The sequence below is a fragment of the Myotis brandtii genome, unplaced genomic scaffold (genome assembly GCF_000412655.1).
Source record: "Myotis brandtii unplaced genomic scaffold, ASM41265v1 scaffold71, whole genome shotgun sequence".
Classification (NCBI taxonomy): domain Eukaryota; kingdom Metazoa; phylum Chordata; class Mammalia; order Chiroptera; family Vespertilionidae; genus Myotis; species Myotis brandtii.
The window spans coordinates 1,411,261-1,437,197 of record NW_005370787.1 but is presented as its reverse complement, the minus strand read 5'-3'; the positions used below and the strand labels follow the sequence as shown (position 1 = coordinate 1,437,197).

The 25,937-nt window shown below is 41.1% G+C and overlaps 1 protein-coding gene across 1 annotated transcript in view; it reads right to left on the bottom strand.

Annotated features, from left to right (window-relative positions):
• The window catches only part of DZIP1 (DAZ interacting zinc finger protein 1), a 57,046-nt gene that overhangs the window by 29,380 nt on the left and 1,729 nt on the right, over window positions 1-25,937 (bottom strand). Inside the window, exons 4-10 of the mRNA XM_014530078.1 lie at window positions 25,317-25,873; window positions 20,256-20,276; window positions 19,214-19,298; window positions 16,121-16,245; window positions 12,473-12,634; window positions 9,222-9,359; window positions 6,232-6,294 (exon numbers count right to left, since the gene is read on the bottom strand). Coding sequence (XP_014385564.1) covers window positions 6,232-6,294; window positions 9,222-9,359; window positions 12,473-12,634; window positions 16,121-16,245; window positions 19,214-19,298; window positions 20,256-20,276; window positions 25,317-25,873 — 1,151 coding nt within the window. The remainder of the gene's footprint in view (window positions 1-6,231; window positions 6,295-9,221; window positions 9,360-12,472; window positions 12,635-16,120; window positions 16,246-19,213; window positions 19,299-20,255; window positions 20,277-25,316; window positions 25,874-25,937) is intronic.

The following is a 25,937-nucleotide window of genomic DNA, read 5'->3' as shown; positions in this document are numbered from 1 at the left end:
AGCAAGCCTCATGTTCGCTTCCAGCTGCCTGGCTGCCGGCCGCCATCTTGGCTGACAGTTAATTTGCATAAGGATATGCTGATTAGCCAATGGGAAGGGTAGCGGTCGTACGCCAATTACCATGTTTCTCTTTTATTAGTGTAGATACCTGGCCTATGTTATCTGTGCATATTAAGTCATGGAGTAAATCTTTGATCACTGGGTACCAAGGCCCTGGCTGAACAAGGGGCTTCATTTCTGTTCCCAGGAAGCTGACAGACATCACTGATCATGTGAACAGCTGAGTGAACTTGAGCACATTACATGAAATAACACAGGGATGATCAATGATAAAGGGTCAAGGCTTCTCCACAGAGGGGCTGCGACCGCAAGCAGTCCTGTCCTTCCCACATCCACATGTGCTGTCCTGGCGCGAATGTGCACTCCTTGGGCGAGAGAGCCCATCTTGATTATGTTTACCTGTCCAGCCACTAGGCACAATCTCTGGCTCTGCAGGTTCTCATTAAATACTTATTGAGAAAAGGAAGGTAGAGGGAGGAGGTTAGAGAAAAAAAGAGAAGGAAGAGGAGAGGAAGGAAGGAGTGGCTGAAAGAAAGGGAGAGATGCAAAGGACAGAGAGATCCAAAGATTCATAGATTCATCTTTTTTTTAAAATATATTTTATTGATTTTTTACAGAGAGGAAGGGAGAGGGATAGAGAGTTAGAAACATCGATGAGAGAGAAACATCGATCAGCTGCCTCCTGCACACCTTCTACTGGGGATGTGCCTGCAACCAAGGTACACGCCCTTGACCGGAATCGAACCTGGGACCTTTCAGTTAAGGCAGATAGATTCATCTTTAGAGTTAGTGTCAGGGGGAATCATATATTGAATGAAAAGAATTCAAGAATAATTTGTTTTGCCCTAACTGGTTTGGCTCAGTGGATAGAGCGTCGGTCTGCGGACTCAAGGGTCCCAGGTTCGATTCCGGTCAGGGGCATGTACTTTGGTTGCAGGCACATACCCAGTAGGGAGTGTGCAGGAGGCAGCTGATCGATGTTTCTCTCTCGTCGATGTTTCTAACTCTCTATCCCTCTCCCTGTAAAAATGTAAAAAATCAATAAAATATGTTTCTTAAAAAAGAATAATTTGTTTTTAGTCATTTAGGGAAAGATTGTTTGTTTGTTTGTTTGTTTGTTAATCCTTACCTGAGGATATTTTTTCTATTGATTTTTTAGAGAGTGTGGAAAGGAGGGGAAAAGACAGAAACATCAGGATAGAGCCTGCAACAGAATTGAATGTGCTCTTGACCGGAATTGAACCTGAGACCCTTTAATCCTCAGGCCAACGCTCTATCCACTGAGCCAAACTGGCTAGGGCTAGGAAAAGATACTTAAAGCTCTTTGAGTAGTTGCTTAAACATAAGGAGGGGTGGGGAGAGAAACTTGGTAACTGGAGCTAAGGACATTCCAAGCCCACAGTGTGGGAATGGAGACAGGGATGTACAGATCAAATAAAGCGGGGGGCGTAGGGGAGTAACCATGCCTGTGAGGGATACAAAAGGCGTCTGCCGCAGCATTTCTGACTTGCTTGATTTTTTTACCAATCACTGGTCTTGTGCTAGAGGCTATTAAGCACTTGAGAGGTAAAGTAGCTGCTGGTCCAGACTCAGACAGCTAGAGGGGGAAGAGCCCAGACTTGAACTTCCATGCCTGGCTTCAAAGTCAACACTCCCAAAATGCAGTGTCTATGTCATGAAAGATATTAATAAATAATACTTGCACGCAATCAAGCAGCCCCCAGGAACTCGTGCAAAATGGTACAACCACTTTACAAGACAGTTTGGCAGTTTCTTATAAAACCACACATATTCTTACCATACAATCCAGCATTCGTGCCCCTTGGTATTTACCCAAAGGAGCTGAAAACTCATGTCCACACAGAAACCTGCACACAGATGTATGTGGCAGCTTTATGCAACATTGCCAAAATTTGGAAGCAACCAAAATGCCCTTCACTAGATGCATGGGTAAATAAACTGTGGTCCACCCAGACAGTAGAATACTATTCTGCATTAAAAAGCTATCAAGCCATGAAAAGACTTGGAGGAACTTTAAATGTATATTACTAAGTGGAAGAAGCCAATCTGAAAAGGTTATATCCTGTATGGATCCAACTATATGACATTCTGGAAAAGGGAAAAGTACAGAAATAGTAAAAAGATCAGGGATTAGGGGGAAGGGAGGGATGAATAGGCAGAGCACAGAGGACTTTTAGGGCAGTAAAAGTATTCTGTATGAAACTGTAATGGTAGATGCATGTCACTTAACCAAACTTACAGAATACAGAATACCAAGAGTGAACCCTAAAGTAAACCTTGGACTTTGGATGATAATGATGTGTCAATGTAAGTTCGTTGATTGTAACAAATGTACCACTCTGGTATGGAATGTTGACAGTGGGGGAGGCTGTGCTTAGCAGGTATGGGGCAGGAGTATTTACAAATTCTCTGTACTTTCTGCTCAGTTTCTTGTGAAGCTAACACTGCTCAATCACATTAAAAAAAACAACAACAACAAAAAGTGAATGCTCTCAATCAATATACTGCAGGGTCCCCCATCTGAGGCGCTCTGTGCTTGCATGAGGTTGGACAAACACTGGGTTAAACCAAGTTAAAAAGGTTACCTGAGTGAGGACTGAAAATAACCTTTCATATCCTAGTGGATGCTAAGAATTTCCCCCAAGGAGGACATTATCAAAATCTTCTCTACATTTTTTACAAATAACTGGAAGAGTGCCCCCAAAAGCAGTTTGGGAAACACTGAGCTGGAAAATAGAAGTAAAAGCCAGTAAAGATGTCTGGGGTTGTGGGTAGAGGTTTAGGATCAATAATATGGGGAGTCGTTCCAGGCCCCAAGAAGAAAGAGGACATAGGAAAACCTAGGGGATGATACAACTTTGATATTAGAATTGGAAAATGACCACAAAGTTACATAAAAGTTCACTGAGAGAGGAATGTGATCATCTAAGCAAAGGATAGCCAGATATTACTTCAACAAACCTGTAGCTCTTGAGCCCATCTGTTATGACCTTCTACCACTTCAAGTCTTTGCTTTTTTTCCTATCAGTCCACATCATGCCATTCTCCGTTCCTGACCATTCTACAATTTCCCAATTAGGTCAAAAGGGTATACCATCATTTATCTGTGACTCCCTTTGAACTCCTACCAATGTTATTTAAAAATAAAAATAAAATGACTGCCAACAATCTAGGTAAAGCAATAAAAAGCTGGCAAACGCAACTTCCCTTAAACAGAGAAATACAATATGTGCATTGTAGGAACAGTAGGCACCAATCATGTGGAATAATTAATAGTTAGGCCACAGGCAGAGATTACTAAACTGATTGAATTCACCCCTCTGTTAGGGTTTAAGGGAAATGAAGGCAGAAGTCAGCAGCTTCTGGACAAACAAAACCAACAGACAAGGAAGCAGCATAGCCTAGTGGCACAAACACTCCACACTCCCAATCCGTGAAATGAGGCGCCTCACTTAGAACCAACAGTTGGTCTTCTCTATCAGGACTTGCAGTGGCAAGTGTAAAACTGTAACGTGCATTCTGTTCTGCCAGAAGGCCACTGACTTCCCCACAGCTTCCTGGAATACAAGGGGCTTTCCTTAGAAGACCAAGGATTAAAACTAACCCCTATTAACAAGGAAGACCCTAATCCTGTCCCTAGACACCAGTGCTTTAAGATGACTTGAACAATAAGAGTAGGAACTTCAAATAATCTAAGAGCCGTGGTTCAAAACATGGATCCAAGACAGAACTGTCCAGGTTTGGTTTTTTGGTGTCTCTCCCCTTTCCCCCCCCAACCAAATATGCCTGTCCCAGACTCACCTACGGAAGGGGAATCTCATGCTGTACAGTGGCACATGTGTATTTTGGAAAAGAGCCTCGGGTCGCTCTGAAGGGCAACCCTCTTTAGGAACTACCACCTTTGAGCATCTCAAAAGAAAGCTAGGATGTTCTTACAGAAAAGCTGGCTAAGTTGCCCCTGTCTGTTCCCCTCCCCAGCTGGATTAGTGCCCAACACCTGAGAAGTAAGCAAGGCAGTGAGGCACACATGCAGGGCCCTAAGGGTAAGAGGGCGTGGGTTCAAATACCATGCTCATACGGACAGACAACTCTTTCATCCCTGCTCTTCCGAACCCTACAATTAGCATTTCTCCATCTTCAGAAACATGGTTGAATGATCCCTTTTTGGAAATCTAGCAACCTTCCCTACTCATTCAGCAAATAGTTAACGAGTTTCAATCACTTTTTAGGCACATTATTGAATGTTGGGATTATAATGGAGAACTATAAAATAGGACCCCTTCATTTTAGGGCTAGGGATCTGGTTTTAGGGCTAGGGATCTGGTTTAGGGCAGAAATTAAACAAGTAAACAAATAAGCAAAAAATGGCTTAAAATGGTGATCAGAGCTACACTCGTGAAGTGGTGGTGAGAATCATAAAGGGAGGGGACTACCTACTTAGATTAAGCGGTTCCTGATGACATGTAAAGCCAGGCCAGAGGAGGGTGTGAGAGGCAGAAATCTAAAATGGCTCAAGTCTGCACCCCCAGACCACAAGTCCTGTTTAATCCCTTTCCCTTGGCCTTATAGACTTGATGTTTGTGTCCCCCAAAATCCATGTTGAAGCCCCAACCCCCAATGTGATGGTATTAGGAGATGGGGCCTTTGGAAGGTCACTAGGTTTAGATGAAGTCTTAAACTTAAAGGTAGGGTCCTCATGCTGGGATGGAATTAGTGCCCTTATAATAAAAGACCTGAGCTTTCTCTCCCTCTCTTCTTCTCTCCCCCCACCCCTACCCACACCCTCTCTGCCATGTGAGAACACAGTGGCCTTCTGCAAGAGGGCTCTCACCAGGAATTGAATTGATTAACAACCAGAATCCCAACCTCTAGAACATGTTTTTAAGCCACCCAAACATAGACACAGAGGATCCAAAAGGCTACAAAATATAATTTAAAGTGAAAAAAAAACACTTTTTGCACTAGTGTAAAATCATTTTGACACTTAAATTTCTATACACTCAGCTGAAAGGGAATCAGTGTTATAATTAAAATTTGCTTTCATAAAAATGGTTTTAATGTGAACAATCCTTGCCTTTATTTAAAAATTATTTAGACTGCCACTCTGTATGAAAAAATTAGAAATGTATTCAATAATAAAGAATTTATTAAGTAATAGTAGCAGTGGTTATCTTTGGTATTGAAATTATAAATAATTTTAATTTTTGCTATACATTTCTTCACAAACTATAGGTAAAAAAATACTATCATAATTATAAAGAAAAGCAAATATTCTTTGCAAAAATGACCCATTTATAGGTCATTGGTTTATTTTTTGTTTTTTGTTTCCAGATACAGTTGACATACATAATTATATTACTTGCAGGTGTACAACATAGTGATTCGACCTTTATATAACTTAGGAAGTGATCCTCTGATAATTCTAGTACCCATCTGACACCATACATAGTTATTATAATACTAGAAGCCTGGTGCACGGGATTCGTGCACTGGTGGGGGTGTGGCCTGCCAGCCCGCTGTGGGAGCACTGCTCATCCTGGTCGGTCCAGCGGCACTCCCACTGTGGGAGCGCACTGACCAACAGGGGGCAGGTCCTGCATTGAGCGTCTGCCCCCTGGTGGTCAGTGTGCATCATAGCAACTTGTCAACTAGTCGTTCTGGTCGTTCCACCATTCGGTCGCTGGGCTTTTATTATATAGGATTATTGACTATATTCCCTATGCTGTACTTTACATCCCCACAACTATTTTATAACTGCCAATTTGTGCTTCTTAATCCCTTCACCTTTTTCACTCATCCTCCAACCCTTCTCTCATCTAGCAACTATCAATTTGTTCTCTTTATCTATGAGTTTCTTTGTTTTGCTTGTTTGTTTATTTCATTTTTTAGATTCTACACGTAAGTGAATTATATGATATTTATCTTTCTCTGCCTGATTTATTTCACTTAGCATAATACACTCTGGGTCCATCCATGTTGTCACAAATGGCAAGATTTCATTCTTTTTTTAATAGCTGGTTAATATTTCATTGTAATATGTACTAAATGTTCTTTATCCACTTGTCTATTGATGGACAGTTAGGTTGCTTGCACATCTTGGCTACTGTAAATAATGCTGCAATGAACATAGGGATGGTTTCTTAATCTTACCTGATCCTTCTCTTTTTCATGTTCTTGATGAAGAGCTTGAACTCGAGCTGTCCACTTGTTTTCCTAGGAAACAGTAAGACAAGAGTAATGTATGTGCAACTGTAACAATGAAATCTATTCAAAATGGAAGCTTCCTTTTTAGTGGGCACCTGGGAAGCCCAACTATTTGGTAAAACGTTAGCAGGCATTTTTAGAATATATATAATCAAAATGGTTAAACACATCTGTACCTTTTTAATTTATTTTTTAATTACTGACAGTATTACAGATGTCCCCCATTTGCCCCCCCCCCTTGGCTCCTCTCCACCCAGTCCCTGCCCACCCCCATTTGAAGGCAGGTATCAGCAAACATTTTCTGTGAAGGAATTAATAGTAAATACAGGGGTGGGAAAAGTAGGTTTACAGTGCATTCATTTGAGTTAATAAAGCTATTATAATAATCATAATCTGCATGTCTTTTTCCATTCGAACAACTGTAGGCCTACTTTTGCCCATCCCTGTATTTTAGGCTCTTGGAGCCAGATGACTGGGTCACAACTTCTAGTGACAGCAGAACAGCCATAGATAAAAACCTAAATGAATGGGTATGGCTGTGTTCCAATGAAATTTTGTTTTAAAATATATTGGTGCTAACTGGCCAACCTAAGAAACTAAAAGGAGCCCTAACCGGTTTGGCTCAGTGGATAGAGCGTCGACCTGCGGACTGAAGGGTCCCAGATTCGATTCCGGTCAAGGGCATGTACCTTGGTTGAGGGCACATTCCCAGTAGGGGGTGTGCAAGAGGCAGCTGAATCAATGTTTCTCTCTCATCGATGTTTCTAACTCTCTATCCCTCGCCCTCTTCCTTTCTCTCTGTAAAAAATCAATAAAATATATTTTAAAAAAAGAAAGAAACTAAAAGGAAACACTAAGTTTTCTAAGTCCATGGGTTCTGAATTGACAACACAGCTCATAGGAAGGAAACATTAGATATTTAGGTGGGACCTTAGGATTTTATAATTGGGTCTTTTAATTCATGACAGACCAGCCTGCTGAGAGCAACTGTCAACAGCTGGTCCCCTACCACATACCAGACACCTCGCTTGGCAGGATAGAGAGGAAGGCCCTTCCCTGTATAGGAGGGAGGTGGACCTAACGATAGAGTTCCCACATAATGTGCATGTGACCAAGTCCTGCTGGGGGAACTACTCCAGGAGAACTCTCTGAACTCCCTGAAGAGGTGCTGTCCCAGCTGAATCAGTAAACTGCAGGTCCTGAAACTGGGAGCTGCTTGACAAAGAAAGCCACAAGAGCACAGGCAGAAACCAGCATGCCACGGGGACCCATGGCTGTTTGGTGCTGCTGGGAGTGTCACGGGAAAGCCAAGAAAGGTGGCAGATGACGCTGGGTCCAGATCCTCGGGGACTTGGAGTGCTGGCTAAAGGATTCGAGACTGTGTTCTGTGAAAAATAGGGAGTCACTGAAAAATTCTAGATGGGACAGTGACATGGTCAGCCTGGCTGTAACGTGGACGGTAGATTTGTGGGAGGGAAGCAAGATGTGAGAGGCAAAGCAAGCTGCAGTGACTGTTGTTCATATTTCAAAAACATGCTTATTTTTTAAATGATGCATTATTACTTTTTAAAAAATCTTTATTGTTGAAAGTATTACAGATGTCCCCTTTGTTTGTTTTTTCCCCCCATTGACCCCTCCACCTCACACCCACCCCTCCCAGGCCTTCACCACTCTATTATCTGTGTCCATGGGCAATGCATATATGCATTAAAGTTCCTTGGTTAGTCACTCCCTCCCACTCCCCTCACCCCTGCTTTCTCTCTGAAATTAGTTAGAAGCTTCTATGGTATTTTTGCTTTTTAAAATAATCCTGAAGTTGTAAACTTTAATCTCTATTTGTTTCCTGGTAATACACAATGTCCCCCTAAACCAGTATGACCAAATAACCAGTGTGAACATTGTGCTAATTATGGAGATTCGCTTCCAAGTGACTGCAATTATCCTATATAATAAAGAGCTAATATGCTAATTAGACCAAACAGCAGAATGACTGTCCAGATGTCCAGACAAAGCCAGGGCTGCAAGGGCTGGCCGGGGCTGTGAGGGCCGGCCAAGCCTCTTGCATGAATTTTGTGCATCAGGCCTCTAGTCTATATAATAAAAGCCTAAGCAACCATTACGGTGGAACTACCAGAACAACCAGTTGCTATGATGTGTACTGACCACCAGGGGGCAGATGCTCAATGCAGGAGCTGCCCCCTGGTGGTCAGCGTGCTCTCACAGGGGGAGCGCTACTTAGCCAGAAGCCAGGCTCGTGGCTGTTGAGTGCAGCGGTGGTGGCAGGAGCCTCTTCCACCTCTGCGGCAGCGCTAAGGAGCAGCGAGCTGAGCAGTAAGGAGCAGCGAGCAAGAAGCAACAACCAGTTGCTATGATGTGCACTGACCACCAGGGGTGAGGTGTCCCAGACTGCGAGAGGGCGCAGGCCAGGATGAGGGCCCCCCCGCCTCCAATGCACAAATTTTGTCGAGAGGGCGCAGGCCAGGCTGAGGGACCCCCCTCCAATGCACAAATTTCGCGCACCGGGCCTCTAGTGTTTGATAAATAAAAAAGGTCATCAGTTCACCAATGCAGTTTGTGTATTTTAGCTCTAAAAATAAAGTTAGTGCTTCCATATGCCTTTCCATGCCTTTTGAAACTGAGACCTACATCTGAATAGACACTGAGATAATGTTAACCAATTCAAATTAGATATTATTTTAAGGGAAAATGAAGGAATTTTGCCAACTGTTTTGTATCCACATCTGTTAGTCAATCAACAAGCAGCTAGTGAACACCTATTATATATTATGCATGTATTAGAAGACAAGAAAATAGAATTAGCTGCCTTCATGGTCACTGAAAGACACAAATACTTTTTCTGTAGAAGATGCTTGCTGTAAATTACTTCACTAAGAAAAGTTAGGCCTCAGCCACAGTTACTGCCCGCTTTTACGTACCTGACTATCAAGAAATTGCATCACATTTTGGAAATCCTGGGCACACTGAGGACGCTCTTCCTTAAGCTCGTGGGCATCTCTTAACGTGCCTAAGTTGGACTTGATCTGCATATTAGACTTCTGGATTTCTGACAATTGCTATAAAATGAAATACAAAAATCACTGATAGAAATGTTTACATTTTTGTAAGACTGAAACAGAAAATCAAGTTGGGGAGCGTGTACCCATGTTTTAAATCTGACTATCCTATTGGATGCTCGTTGTAATTCTCTTACTTCTCCTTTCCAGTGGTTTTCTTCCAACAAAGGAACATGCACAGGATTAAAAAGGGAAAGGAAAACCTAACTTTCTAGTCTTAGGCAATGTGTCTTAACATTTTTGATTGGCATGTAACAGTTGCCAGAAACAGAGGAACTGGACGCAGCTGGTTCTCAAGATACTAGTAATTTAGTGACGAGGCCAGCTTCATCCAGGACCCCATCTGTGAATGCATTAGGGACATAACATTTTAATTTTACCCTTTGCTTGTATGTTAGTCCCAAAGTTACTAGCAGTAAGCACAGAAGGTAATACTGTATGTTAACTTCAAAAACAAATAGTTCCCTGCTATTTTAGTCTGGGCTGCATATAGAGGCTTCTTTGCAAAGAGTGAACAGTACGAAATAAGGGGAGATTACTTTTCAATGGAGAAGTCTGACAAACACAACCTCAGCCAGGTGGTCAAGGTCAACATCAACACCATAAATCATTTAGATTGTGTATACCCTTGATGTGATATAATGAAAATTGCACTTTAACTCTGAGGTCTTCTTCCCCAGACCCTGTAAGCCCAGCCTGACCCTGAGAAGAATATCAAATCAATTCTAATAGAGGGGCATCCTACAATATACATTGTCCGGGTCATCAGAAACAAACCTGACTGTCACAGACAGGGGGAGCCTAAGCAGACATGACAACTAAATGTACTGTGGGGTCTAGATAAGATCCTCAAGCAGAGAAATGATTTTAGGTAAAAGTCAAAGAAATTGGAAAGAAGTATGAACTTTAATTAATACAAGTGCATCAATATTGGTTCATTAATTGTAACAAATCCATCAATTTAAGATGTCAGGATATGGAAAAATGCACAAGGTAGGAGAGGGGGGCTTATACAGAAATTTCTGAACTATCTGTTCAATTTTTCTGAAAACCTAACTCTATTCTAAAAATACCCTATTTTTAATCATTTAAAATCTGTTGACAGCCAAAAAGGGCAAACATCACAAATTCCATCAACTGATACACACAGAAATAAAATATGGTATATCCATACAATGGAATATCATTCAGCAATAAAAAATAAAAATGCTGATCAATATTAAAACGTGGATGAATTTTGAAAACATTATTCCAGTGAAAGATGCCACTCACAAAAGGTCACATATTGTATGATTCCATTTATATGAAATGTCCAGACTAGGCAGATCCATAGGGACAGAAAGAAGATCCGTGGTTGCCACGGGTTGGGGGTGAGGAGTGGTATGGGAAGAGTGCCAATGGGTTACAAGGTTTCTTCTTAGGGTAATAAAATGTTCTAAAATGAACGTGATGATGGTTGCATAAGTATGTAAACACTAAAAACCACTGAATTGTACACTTTAAGTGGGTGAACTGTATGGTATGTGAACTATATCTCTATAAAGTGTTTTTGTTTTTTTCAAGCTGTGGGGGAAAGTCCTATTCCACAATTACCTTAGGGGCAGGGAACAGCGGACAGGCCCATGGAGGGAATCTCAGGCAAAATAATGGTAATTTGCAGTGGCTTTCATGGGGAAGACATAAGAAGTCAGTCTTAAACTGGTTAGTATCAAAAGCCACTCCTGTGGGTAATATGGTGCCCTTTGAGAAGGAGCCACAGATATGAGTTTTGGAGAGGGCCCTGGGTGGTAGAGGAAATCATGGATAGAGACAGAACTACTGCCTGTAGGTGCTGATGCTTAGGAAGAAGAGCAGCAACCAAGGAAAGATAATATGGGGCTAACTGAACCCACAGGAAGTTTCCTGAAGGAATCCCTACAGAAAGGACTCAGAGCACCATCCGATATTATTTCCCCCCAACTTTTTTTGAGATTACAACTTTGAAAGGTGGAAGAATAGTACCATAAACATCCATTTCACCTCCACCAATTGTTACTCTTCTGCCTATAAAGGTATGACAGCGGCTGACATACTCTTCCTGTAAAGAGCCAGATAGCAAACATTTCTGGTTTTGCTAGACGCATAGGGTCTTGGTCATGACCACTCAACTCTACGGGCCCAGCACTAGAGCACCATAGACAAAGTGTAAAGGAATGAGCGTGGTTGTGTTCTAAAAAAATGTAATTGTGGACACTGAAATGGGAACTTTATATCATTTTCCTATGTCATGAAATATTCTTCTTTTGACTTTTTCAACCATTTAAAAATGTAAAAACCTTTGTTAGCTCAAGAGCCATACAAAAACAGGGGTGGGTCAGATCTAGTTCACAGGTGGTTTGCCTACCCTTATGTGAGAGTTCAGGGTGCATTTTAGAGAAGGATCTTAGCAGTATCCCCAAAATATCCCTCTGTTTTAGTTTATAAAATGTGTTGGCCCCTAGAGGGAGCTCAAAGATCTTCCCTTGTGTCCCTTGTTTCTTTTTCCCTAAGGATCACTTAGCACTGAGCTGTCCAGCAAGCTCAGATTATTCTTAGCTGGATGACAGTGGCCACGATCTGTAGAAGACGCTCACAGGAGATGAAGGTCCCAGCCCAGCGAGGCGTGTCTCTGTCATCTATGCATGTAACCAGGGCAAGGCCACTCCCACAGGGGAGAGGGGCTCATTTAGCCACATTCTGCCCGCTCCAGACCAGCCAGGCCTGGCAAAGGTTCTCCCTCTGTCTTTCTGAATTGGCTTCCTTTCCCTCCCACATTGGTGATGTGTGTCAGCCTTTCCTGGAAAGTTCCAAAACTCAGGGAATGGTTTATGGTTGAAGCTTTTGTAAACTTAACTGGCTAACAAAAGGGGGACCCTGTTCTGTCATCCGTTCAAATGAACAAAGCTCCTACTTTTCTGACTTGCTATGTCTTCTGTATGTTTCGAGCTCCCTCAAGACTCTCAGGGACAAGGGGTGCCTGGGCCTGGGCACAATTAAGGATCTTTTGGATCAGGTAGTCATAATGCCGCTCTAACACCACCTTTCAAGGCAACAATTCTACCAGTACTATAAGGACTTCTCAGGTTAATACTTACATATTCTAATGCTGAATTCTTGGAAGTTAATTCTTTAAACTCCTTCTTACACATTTCCTTGAATTTTTCCATTTCATCAGCAAATTTCTCCTTTTCTTCTTCTTTCCACCTATGAAATAACTTCAGTAATTCTTCCTCTTTTGTTTTCTGAATTTCATATTCCTGAAATTATTTTAAAACATGGTTTTAAAAGTTCCGATGTAAAGCAAATATGTACAATTTTAAATCAGTTAGCACAGCTTCACCGCAAATGTGTCAGCTAGTATTGCATATTTCAGTAAGGCTTGCAATAACACTTCATATAATGGCAGGTCTGTACACAACAATTTTTACAAACCAAAGGCAACATACATTCTTACATCCTTAAAATACAAATGCCCAAAGAATCAAGAGTTCTGTGATCTGTGAACTTGTAGCATAGACATGCAATAATATATAAAGTGTAAATATTCTTTAAAAGACCAAGTCTATTGGGGCTTTCTTGATTCCATATCAATTTGGGCACCTCACCCTCCAAAACACAAATTCATATTTACATAAGGTAAATTCAAATCAGCCTTTGATTTCTCAATGATCCTCAGGGGTTTTTTTTTTAACCTAAATGGGGACTTGAACAAACTATATACAAACATGACCTAACAAACATATACAGAAAGAACACTGCACCCAACAACAACAGAATATGCAGTCTTGGTAAATGCACATAGGAGATTCAGCAGAAGAGACCAGGTGTTAGGCCACAAAATGAGTCTCAATAAATTGTAAAAGATTGAAATCATGCAAACTATATTCTTCAACCACAATGGAGTAAAGTCAGAAATCAATAATAGAAGAAAAACTGAAAAATAAAAATATGTGAAGATTGAATGATATATGTAGGGAGCCGGCACGGCCATGGCATACTTAGCCCCAGGGCGCCTTATGTGCCATGCCAGCTCAGCCTGGTTCAGTGACCCTGAGTGGGGGGGTGAAAGGATTGAGAAAAGACAGACAAGAGGATGAAAGCTGGGTCTTGGTGGGACGCTGCTCCCTGATGAGGAGACAGCGCCCACAAGCCCTGTCTTTATTTTATAGCAGATGCCATGAGGCAAAGTAGGGGCGTGATCACGTTGTTTACAGCATTCTCGTGAGCTCCAACCTTACTCAACTACATGCACCTGAACTCTAGCACAAGGCACGTGGGGCCACGTGTTTGGACCATAGGTTCAAGCTTACAACCACAGCCGTTGGCTATGATTGTGCTGGGAGGGCCCTGCCCTCCAGCTGGGACTTGCCCGTGTCAATGAGAGGACCCTGTCCTTTCATTAGTCCGAGGTTTGAACCTGGCCAAAACACCGTAACCACGCCACACAGATATACTCTTAAACTCACTAGCGTAATTAGAAAATACTTTAAGATGAATGAAAATTAAAGCACAACACACCAAAAAAAGGGAAGCAGCCAATCAGTGCCCAGAGGGAAATTTAGAGCTGTAAATGCCTACATTAAAAAGAAATCTCAAGAAACAAAGAAGGTCATTCTATGATGATAAAGGGGTGAATTCATCATGAAGATATAAGAATTATAAATATGTATACATCCAACATTGGAGCACCTAAATATGTAAAGCAAATAGGACAAAAAGGAGAAATAAACAGCAATACAATCATAGAGGATTTTAATACCCTGCTCTCAACAATGGATAGATCATCCAGATAGAAAATCAATGAAGAAAAACAGGACTTGAACAACACTATAGATCAGCAATTTTCAACCTTTTTCATCTCATGTCACATATAAACTGATTACTAAAATTCTGTGGCACACCAAAAAATATATGTTTTTCCCGATCTGACAGGAAAAAAAGGCATAATTTTAATTCATTCACACCAGATGGCTATTGTTGTGTTGGCTGTTGTCATTTTTTTTTTTTAATTTGACAATCTAAGGGAAAAGAGGTCAGTGCCCCTGACTAAATAGTTAGGTATTGTATGTTTTAAAAATTCTTGCAGCACACTGTTTGAAAATTGCTGCTATAGATCAAATGAACCTAACAGACATATACAGAACGTAAAGCAGCAGACACACATTCTTAGTGCACATGGAACATTCTCTAAGATAGATCACAAAACAAGTATTAACAAATTCAGAAGACTGAAATTATATCAAGCATCTTTTTTAATTTTTTAATTGATTTTAGGGAGAGAGAAGAAGGGAGAGAAAGAGAGAAACATCAATTAGTTGTTCCACTTATTTATGCATTTATTGGTTGATTCTTGTATGTGCCCTGACCAGGGATTGAACCTGCAACCTTGGCATATCATGACAATGCTCTAACCAGCTTAGCTACCCAGCCAGGGCTCAAGCATCTTTTCTGATCACAGTGGTATGACACTAGAAATTAGTAACAGGAGGAAAATTGGAAAATTCACAAATATGTGAAAATTAAACAACACACTTCTGAACAACCAATAAATCAAAGAATACACAAAAAAGGAAATAAAAATATCTTGAGCGCTCACTGGTTTGGTTCAGTGGACTGAAGGGTCCAGTCCACTCATCGGCCTATGGACTGAAGGGTCCCAGGTTGGATTCTGATCAAGGGCACAAGCCTGGGTTGGGGGCTCAATCCCCAGTAGGGGGCACATAGGAGGCAGCCAATCAATGATTCTCATCATAGACGTTTCTATCTCTCTCTCTCCCTTCCTCTCTGAAATCAATAAAAATATCTTTTAAAAAAATATCTTGAGAGGAAAGAAAATGGAAACAACATACTAAAACTTATGGGATGCAACAAAAGCAGTTCTAAGAAACTTTAATAGCTAAAAACAACTATATTAAAAAAGAAATCACAAATAAACAGCCTAATATTACACCTCAAATAACTAAAAAAACAAAAACAAACTAAGCCCAAAGTTAGCAGAGGGATGGAAATAATAAAGATTAGGGCAGAAATCAATATAATAGAGAATAGGAAAACAACAGAAAAGATCAACAAAACTAAGAATTGGTTTTTTGAAAAAATAAAAATTGAGAAACCGTTAGCTAGACTAACCAAGACAGAGAGAGGACTCAAAGAAAATTATAAATGAAAGAGGGGACATTACAACTGATAGCACAGAATTACAAAGGATAATAAGAAACTACCAGGAACAATTATATGCCAACAAATTGGACAATCTAGAAGAAATGGGTAAAATCCTTCAAACATGCATACCTACACCAAGACTGAATCGTGAAGAAATAGGAAATCTGAACAGAGCAATAAGGAGTAAGGACATTGAATCAGTAACCAAAAACCTCCCAACAGCCTAGCTGGCATGGCTCAGTGTTTGAGCGTCGACCCAGGAACCAGCGGTCAGGGCACATGCCCGGGTCGTGGGCTCAATCCCCCCAGTAGGGGGCATACAGGAGAGAGCCAATTGGTGATTCTCTCTCATCATTGATGTTTCTGTCTCTCTCTCTCCTCTCCATTCCTCTCTGAACACAATAAAAATATATTTTTAAAAAAATGTATAAAAAACACCCCAAAACAAACAAACAAACAAAACTCCCAATAAAGAAAAGCCCAGGACGAGATGACTTCATTGGTGAATTCTACAAAACATTTAAAAGGAATTGCTGCCAATCCTTCCCAACAGACCATTGTTTGGAAATTTGGTCTCATACCTCAGAGAATCTGACTGCGTGGGCGTGCTGGGAAGCCTCTAACTGAGACTTGGTGAGCTGCAGCTGCTCCTTCAACATGTCCACCTCATTCTGGAGCTTATGGGTCAGTTCCTTTTTCTTATACTCTGTTGCAACAGAAACATCTTGTTAAACTAGGAAACCTATGTATATGAAACCTATCTGAAAACTTATGGGGTAGAGTTCTATTGATAAGACAAAGGAAAGTGCTCTTACTTGGGAGATTACTTTTTCTATGCCACATGAGCCAATTTTTGCTACTTAGCGTTTATTTGCAGTCCTTTGGATTATTGGGCACTGAGTTGTTTTTAGCAGATTCTTCCAGCCACCCTGTGGAGGTTGGATTATCCCGCAGAGACAGTATGAGAGCCCATTCAGGGAGCATTAATGGTGACAAGGAAGAACCCTGGGCCCTTCTTCGAGATGCCTGTCTCAATCAGAGAAGGGAAACGATGGCTTTCCCTGCAGGTACCACCACAGTGAAATCTCTGAGGTCGCCATCCTTCTGCTCCCACCGAACGCCCCTGAGGACCCCTGTAGTGCTAAGACAAGAAGAGGCTGGCAAACTCGGGCCATAACCTGTCGACGGGGCAAAAGCGAGGTACTGAAAAGTTGTAAAAGGAAGCAACAAGTGAAAGGAGGAATATTTATGTACATGTACTTACATGCAGATGTACACATGACTGAATGGATATACATGTGTCTGTGAGAGTAGACATGAAAGGTATGGAAACCAAAGTAGAAAGTCAGAATCTCAAAGATGACCTGAAGAAATAATACTCATTTCAGAGTGTGAAGTGCTCTCTGAAACGAGTATGAGATAGAATAAGATACTGAAACAGAAGAGAAAGAAAGTCAGTTTCACACTGAAGAATGGTAGATTAATTAAAATATTTAATCTTTCCAATTTCTCCAATATATTGCTAAATTCTATTAGTAGACCATGGTTTATAAATGGAATGTTATACTGTTCATATTGTTCGCATAAAGCTTAGCTAATTCCTAAATAAATCGATTTACCTAAAAAAGGCAGAAATGGAAACAGATTGGCCCAAAAGGGAAAGGAAAGTAGGTACTGAGCAACAAGCTAGAAGTACACATGTCTAGATACTAAAAATATGTAAGATTATAATAAGAATTTCTGTGGATTACGGTAGCAGTCTACAGAATGCTTTGATCTGCTTGGGGACACTTAGATGTTGCATTCCTTACTTTAGAGAACATTTAAGTACCAGGAAATCTGGTTCCTTGATAAACCACAGAACCCTTTCCCTCTCCTGCTTCTTTAGTTTCCCCTTCTACACACTGGTTAACTCACATCTGTATCCAAACACATCTGAGTATCTCCCACATCAAACAAAACCAACATTTCCCCTCGGTCCCACATTTCCCTCCAGGTAATGCCTCATGTCCCTGCTCTCCTTCCCAGAAAACACTATGGACATAAATGTATGTAATCCACATGACCATGTCCTCACCTGACTCTCAGCTCAGCTCACTCCATTCAGAATTTTGTCCCCACCCATCCACCCAAGCTACTCTGTCAAAGTTCCCCAATAGCCATAATGATAACAACAATCAATTCTCAGCCTTCATCTTACTCTGTGTCTCAGGAACATTGGCTACAACTGACCAGTGTCTCCTTTTTGAAGCACTTATTTCCCTTGGTTTCCATGTTCACACACTCCAGGAGTTTCTCTCCTGCCTCCATAACTGCTATTTCTAACTCTCCTCAGCTGTTCCTCCTGAGCTCCCAAAATGCAAACTCGGGCCATAACCTGTTGACAGGGCTATAAACTATTGGGAGAGCCTTGGAGCTGGCCCTTAGCTATCCTCTCTTCTCTGTCTAGGTGACCTCACCCAACCGAGCTCTGCTAACAACTCCCATGTTTCTATCCCCAGCCTGGGCCTCCACCTTGACCTCCAGACCTCCAGCATCTTCACTTGTATGGCAATCGTATGTGTGACTTAAGTTTACCCATGGCCAACATAGACTCTCCATTCTCCTTCCTCCCTCAACCTGCCTCCTGCCCCTAGGTTTCCCCTCTTAGGAAACAAACATCATTGCCATTCACCCAAACATACAGGCAAAAACCCAGGATCAGCTTTGCTTCATCTCTGTGGGCTGTACCTCAAATATACCCTCTCTATCTTTACTTCTTCCATCTTCCCTGGTACCATTGTGGTCCAGTTGCCACCTTCTCTCACCTAGGCTACTCTTGCAGCCTCCTCACTCTTCTACCTGCTTCCACCACTGCCCCTACAGTTTATGCTCCACCAGCAGCTAGAGGGGTCATTCTCAGGTACAAATTAGACTGTGTCTCCCCCCCCCCCATACTTAAAATCCTCCCATGGCTTCCCATTGCACTCTTCTACCTGCTTCCACCACTGCCCCTACAGTTTTTGCTCCATGAGCAGCTAGAGGGGTCATTCTCAGGTACAAATTAGATTGTGTCTTCCCCCCCATACTTAAAATCCTCCCATGGCTTCCCATTACGCTTATAAAAACACCCACATTCCTGCTCAGGGCATTCAAGGGACTTGGCCTCTTCCTCACCACATATCACTGCCTTGCTCCCTCTACTCCACCAACCTTCTGTCTGGTCCTCAAACACTGTCCTACCTCCCCCTCATATCTCTCACCTTCAGAGTTCCCCTGACCTAGAACAGTCATTTCTCAGATTTTCCCCAAACTGGGATCTACTCATCATTGTGGTTTCTGATCAAATATTACCTCCTCGGTAAAGCCTTTGCTGATTACCCAAGAGTCATTCTCCACCCCATTCTCATGACTTATTTTCTTCATTGCACTTGCCACCATTTTAAAAGAATCACTCATTCATTTAAGCGTGTTTCCTCTGCCCCTCCCATTAGAATGCAGGAGTTAGTCTGTTTCACTTGGGGCTGTATCCCCACCCCTAGTACAGTGCCTGGCACATAGTAGGAGCTCAATATTTACTTCATGAATGGACAGGGACAGCAATACTTTCTTTTAAAAGGATTGAGAAATGCACTGGAAAAAGAAAAAAATTACCAGAAAGAATACAGCTCATTAAAGTTGAGCTCATTACTTACCAAGGTGAGAATCTTCAGGGTGACGGCGCTGAATATGACTTTGTAGAAAGGCTTGGTTCATAAAGGCCTTGTCACAAAAATGGCACTGAAAAGGAGATAGTAACAAATCAAAGTGGCCTTAACGAGTGTCCTTGACCTAATGTCTATTAAAATCCAGGCACCTGGAGCACTACTTCTTGGGGGCTTTCCCCCAAAACATCTCATCCTGGCAAGGGATACTGAAAGTATGACTTAAAAGACAAATATAAAACAAGGGCATTCTGGAAACTATCACTGAACAGTTAAAGTAGCCCATGATGGTGCTTTCTGGAAACCCCTAGCACTGCTCCCGTTAGACTTGTGGTGCCTAGTCTATCACCACCACCTTGTGGGGACACTCCAGCAATGCTAGTCTTTTGTTCATCTCTCAAGTGGACCAACCTCAGAGCCTTTACATGGGCTAGTCCCCTGCCTGAACCTTTCCTAGATCTTCCCCTGACTGACCCCTACTTGACATTCAGGATGTCGTTTATGAAGCATTTTCCACACTGGGGATGAGTGGCACGTCCTCAACAAGATCTTCGAGGATGGTCCTTCTGCCAGTCACTGTCCCATCACATTGTCTTATTTTCATCATTGGACATCTCACTAGTTAACATTTTCACATTTATTTACTTTCACTTGTTTATTGTCTCCTGCCTAATCCCTCTGGGTTCCTAAAAGCACTGACTCTTGTCTATATTATTCACAGCTTTGTCCCCGGAGGCCAGCATTAATAAACAATTAAACAAATGCTGTAGAAATATTTGGCCTCCTAAAATGAATTTACTGGGAGAAAAAAATCAATTCTACCAGATCTCTATTTTCCATTTAAACACTGATTCAAAATTTAAGCAAAAATTCAACTTGTTTTATCTATATCCTCACCCCTGGATTACTTTGAAATAAATCCTGGATATTACATATTTCATTTGTCAATATTTCAGAATTTATCTCTAAAAGGACTTCCTTGTTTTGTTTTGTTTTTTGGGGGGTTGTTTTTGTTGTTGCTGTTAATCCTCACCTGAGGATATTTTTTCCATTGCTTTTCAGAGAGCGTGGAAGGGAGGGATGGGAAGAGAGAGAGAGAGAGAGAAACATTGATGTGAGAGAGACACATCGACTGGTTGCCTCCTGCATTCCCCCCCCACCTCCCTCCCTATACACCCCTACACACACACTGGGGCAGGGAGCGAAACTGCGACCCAGGTATGTGCCCTTGACTGGGAATCAAACCTGTGACCCTTTGGTACCCAGGCCTACACTTAAACCTCTTAGCCACACTGGTCATGGCATAAAAGGACTTTCTTTTAATACAATCATAATATCATTATTCTACCTTTTAAAACATGAATATTAATTCCTTTATATTCAACAAATATCCAACCATTTGTTTATTTTCCCCAATATTTCACACATTGTCTTAGAAAAGATTTTTAGTTTGTTTTAAATCAGGATCCAAATAAAGCTATATTTTGCAATTGATTGTTACATCCCTTAGTTCTCTTTTAGTCTATAGATTGCTGCTCCGTCTCTTTTTTCCTTGCAATTCTTCTGCTGAAGAAACTGAACATTTGTCCTGCACATTTTCTCTCAGTTTGGATTCCACTGTTTCATCTCCATTGTGCTATTTACATGTTCTTCTATTCCTGTACTGCCTTACTCTTAGTATGGCTGCATCACAAGGTCAGGTTTTAGTGTTCCAGAAAACTAGTGTTATGGCATATTTCTCAGCATTGCATTTCAGAGAATCTTCAAAGAATCTTTTTAGCCTTTTCTGCTTATGATGAATGCTCTAGTTGCCTCACAGTATTTTAGGGACTTCCCACATTGACTCAGATGTAAGTGTGAACTCTGGGGCTATGCACAGCACCGGGGGGGGGGAGATGAGAAATCGTAGAACAGTGGTTCTCAACCTTCTGGCCCTTTAAATACAGTTCCTCATGTTGTGACCCAACCATAAAATTATTTTCGTTGCTACTTCATAACTGTAATGTTGCTACTGTTATGAATAGTAATGTAAATATCTGATATGCAGGATGGTCTTAGGCGACCCCTGTAAAAGGGTTGCTGGACCGCCAAAGGGGTCACGACCCACAGGTTGAGAACCGCTGTCCTAGAAGTAACTTTTAATTTCCAAAAATGAAAATAATATTTTAACTATTTTAATAACACACAACAGTCATGAGCTCAGAAGGGATTCCTATTCCAAACAGAGAAGACTGACATTTTGACTACTGTATGATGAAACTTCTGTATGACAAAAAACAAACAAGACAAATCTAAGAGGTTTACAGTTTCTGGATTGGCAGGTAGGGAGCTTGAAAATCACCACTCCATCCTAACAACAAGCAAAAAGCTGAACAGACTGAAAAATCAACTCTTCTGGGATCTGTAAGAGAAGGGAGAACACAGGGCAAACCACTGCCCGAGCTTGGAGAGACCTATTGTCACTGTTTACCAGAGCAGAGACTCAGCGGCAAAAAGCCCCAGAGGAACCAGTGCAGGGTAAGAAAACCTAAACTGTAATTGACAAACTGCTTGAGGATGAGAGTGGATGGTTTGAGAGTTAAAAATTCCAGGGGAGAGAGGAACTTTCAACTTGATAAAGACTATCTACAAAAACCTATAGCTAACATCATACTTAATGGTGAGAAACTCAAAGCTTCCCAGCTAAGATCAGGTACAAGGCAAGGATATCCCCTCACCACTGCTTTTCAACACCATACAATGCAATAAGACAAGAAAATGAAATAAAAGATATACAGACTGATAAGGAAGACACAGAAATGTCTTTGTTTGCAGACAACATGTCCATGTAGAAAGTCCAAGAGAATTTATCAAAAACTAATAACCAGGTATTTTAAAGTTGCAGAATATAAGGTTAATATACTAAAGTCAACCGTTTTTCTATATTTTAACAATTGTAAGTGAAATTTGAAATTAAAAACACAAGGCCATTTACATCAGCACTCCCCAAGAATGAAATATTTAGGATAAATCTAACAAAATATGTATAAGATCTAAATAAGGAAAGTTTCAAAATTCTGATGAAAAAGAATCAAAGAATTAATTAAATGGATATCCATGTTAATGGATAAGAAGACTCAAAATGGGAAGGTACCAGTTCTTCCCAATTTGATCTATAGATTCAATGCAATCCCAATCAAAATCCAGCAAGTTATTTTGTGAATATTAACAAACTGATTCCAAACTTTATAGGAAGAAGCAAAAGACCTAGAATAGTCAACACAATATTGACAAAGGACAAAGTTGGAAGATTGATACTACCCAATTTTAAGATTTATGATATAGAGTTACAGTAATCAAGACACTGTGGTATTGGCTAAAGAATAGACAAATAAATCAATGGAACAGAATAGAGTGCCTAGATATAAACCTATATAAATATAGTCTTCTGCTCTTTGACAAAGAAGCAAAAGCCATACAGGGGAACAAAGATAGTCTCTTCAACAATGGTGCTGGAACAAATGGACATCTATATAGAAAGGGAAAAAATGGATCTAGACACAGAACTTATATACTGATACCATGTGCAAATTTAACTCAAAGTGGATCACAGACCTAAATGTAAAATGCAAAACTATAAAATTCCTAGAAAATAACATAGGAGAAAACCTACATGACCTTAGGTATGGTGATGCCTTCTTAGATACAATGTCAAATACACATCCATGAAAAAATAATTGATAAGTAGAACTTCATTAAAATTAAAAACTTCTGCTCTGCAAAAGACAAAGTCAAGAGAATGAGAAGGCAAAATACAGACTGGGAGAAAATACTTGCAAAACACACAACTGATAAAGAAGTGTTATACAAACTATATAAAGAACTCTTAAAACTCAACAAGAAGAAAACAAATAACCCAACTAAAAAATGGGCCAAAGACCTTAAAAGACACCTCACCAGAGAAAAGATACAGATGGCAAATAAGCATATGAAATGATGTTTCACATAATATGCCATCAAGGAAATGCAAATTTAAGCAATGAGATACCACCACACACCTATTAGAATGGCCAAAATATTGACCACTGACAAAATGGTGGTGAGAATGTGGAGCAGCCAGAACTCTCATTCACTGCTGGTGGAAATGCAACATGGTAGAGCCACTTTGACAGTTTCATACAACACTAAACACAGTCTTACCATACAACCCAGCAATCATGTTCCTTGTCATTTACCCAAAGGAATTAAAAATTTATGGCCACACAAAAACCTTCATAAAGATGTTTATAGAAACTTTCTTAATAATTGCCCAAGCATGGAAGCAACCAGGGTGTTCTTCAGTAGGTGAATGAATAAACTATGGTCCATCTAGATAACGGAATATTACTCAACACTAAAAAGAAATGAGCCAGCAAACCTTGAAATGACATGGAAGAACCTGAAATGGCCTGGCCAGTATGGCTCAGTTGGTTGAGCATCAATCATGTACCAAGAGGTCCTGGGTTTGATTCCCGGTCAGAGAACATGCCCCCAGATCCTCAGTAGGGGGCATGCAGGAGGTAGCTGATTAATGTTTCTCTTTCATTGATGTTTCTATCTCTCCCTCTCCCTTCCTCTCTCTCTAAAATCAATACAAACACATTTATTAAAAACCTGAAATGCATATTACTAAGTATAAGAAGCCAATATGAAAATGCTATATCCTGTATGAGTCCAACTATAGGACATTCTGGAAAAGGCAAAAATATGGAAACAGTAAAAAGATCAGTAGATGCCAGTTTTGGAGGGCAAGGAGGATGAATAGGCAGAGCACAGAGGATTTTTAGGGCAATGAGAATACTCCATATACTACCAAAATGATGGATATAGGTCATTAAACATTTGTCAAAACCCATAGAATATACAACACAAGAGCAAACCATAAGTATACTATGAACTTTGGGTGATAATGATGTGTCAATATAGGCTCATCAATTGCAATAAATTTCCACTATGGTGGAGGATATTGATAATGGAGGGAGCTATGCATGTGTGGGGGCAAGGGAGTATATGGGAACTTTCTGTACCTTCCCCTCAATTTTGCTATGAACTTAAAATTTCTATAGAAAACACTCACACGTAAGTTCACATAAAAACCTGCACGTGAATGTTCATATCAGAATTATTCATAATAGCCAAACACTGGAACCAGGCAAAACATCATTCAAAGGTTAAAGGTTAACAAACTTTGATACATGTACACAATGAAATACTAGCCACTTGAATAAATTGTTGATACACATCAACAACTTGGTCTGTCAGGTGCCAAAGCCAACACTATCTGATCTACCATCACTGTGCTTTATAACAGATCTTACAGTAATTAGAAACTTAATAAAAGTCAGATCATGCTTTTCAATGAGAAGTAGCAAGAGGTTTAGAAATCCTATTTCTTGCACAAAGACTCTGCCTTAGAAATAAGATTAACAACAGAAAAGAAATATTTTTTATCTTTAAAATACTCTTGTTATATTAGTGAGTTTTCTTGTTCCTAGGAAATATACACATTGAAATATGTAGGAGTCTGCAACTTATTGTCAAATGGTTCAATAATATGTATAGAAGCAAAGGAAATAAGCAAATGTTAAAAACTGATGAATTTGGTTGAAGGGTATATGGAAGTTCTTTGCACTATTGTTGCAATTTTTCTGTAAATGTGAAAATATTTTGAAAAAAATGAGAAAAATTCACAAATGTAATAATTCCAGATCTTGGGAGGCCGATCTCAGTTGCAATTTGTACATGGTTAATTTTTCATTACTCGGATTAGGAAAAGGAAACAGCTTCTTAAATAACCAGCATGTACCTGGTTTAAATAAAGCACTGCAGACCACGTTACTTGTTTAATCATTAATCCTATGGTACTCTAAAAGAAAATAATGAACCATGTCATCTGTTAGTTAACATTACTGTTTTGGTTCATTTAAATATGCTGGTTTTCTAATGTACAGTACAAATCTTTAAAAAAAAACACAAAGCAAACAACAACAAAAAGGTGATAGAAAGGGCTATCAATATCCCAATAGCTAGTGGGAACTGAGGTTTTGGGGGGTTATGAATTATAATCACAACACACCTGGTAATAGCTGGCTTTGGTCTCCATCATCATCTGCTGGGTGGCGATCATCTTTTTCCTGCGCTTGCACTCTTCCTTGAGGAACTTGATCTCGCCAGCCTGCTTGCTGAGGAGCTCCTTGCTCTGCTCGCAGTTGGCCAGGCTCAGGTGCAGCCGCTCCTCCACGGCGTGCAGCTGCGAGGTGAGGAACTCCTGCGAGTGCATCAGGTACTCGATGGACAGCTGCGCCAGGCGGATGAGCTTCAGCAGCACGGGGTCCACCCCCGACTGGCAGTGCGGGCACTTCTCGTCCTCCAGCTTGCAGAAGGTGATGTTCATGATGTTCTCCTGCAGCGTGAGCACGTCCACGGCCCCCGCCACCTTGTCCACGTCGATGGCGCTCAGCCGCCGCCAGTCCACACTCTCCAGCCGCGGCCGGAACTGGAAGAAGGGCAGGGAACCCGTCGCCGCGCTGGGAGGGAAACAGGCCATGGCGGCCGCGGCCCCTCCGGAGGCTTCAGAACCCTCGAGACCGTTGGTGAGTGGGTAGTAGACCTGCTTGTGGAAGGGCTGTGGGAGGGAGACACGGCGGCAGTGGCAGGGGAGCTGAGTCCCGCGGCCCCGCCTCCCGCGGCCGCCCCT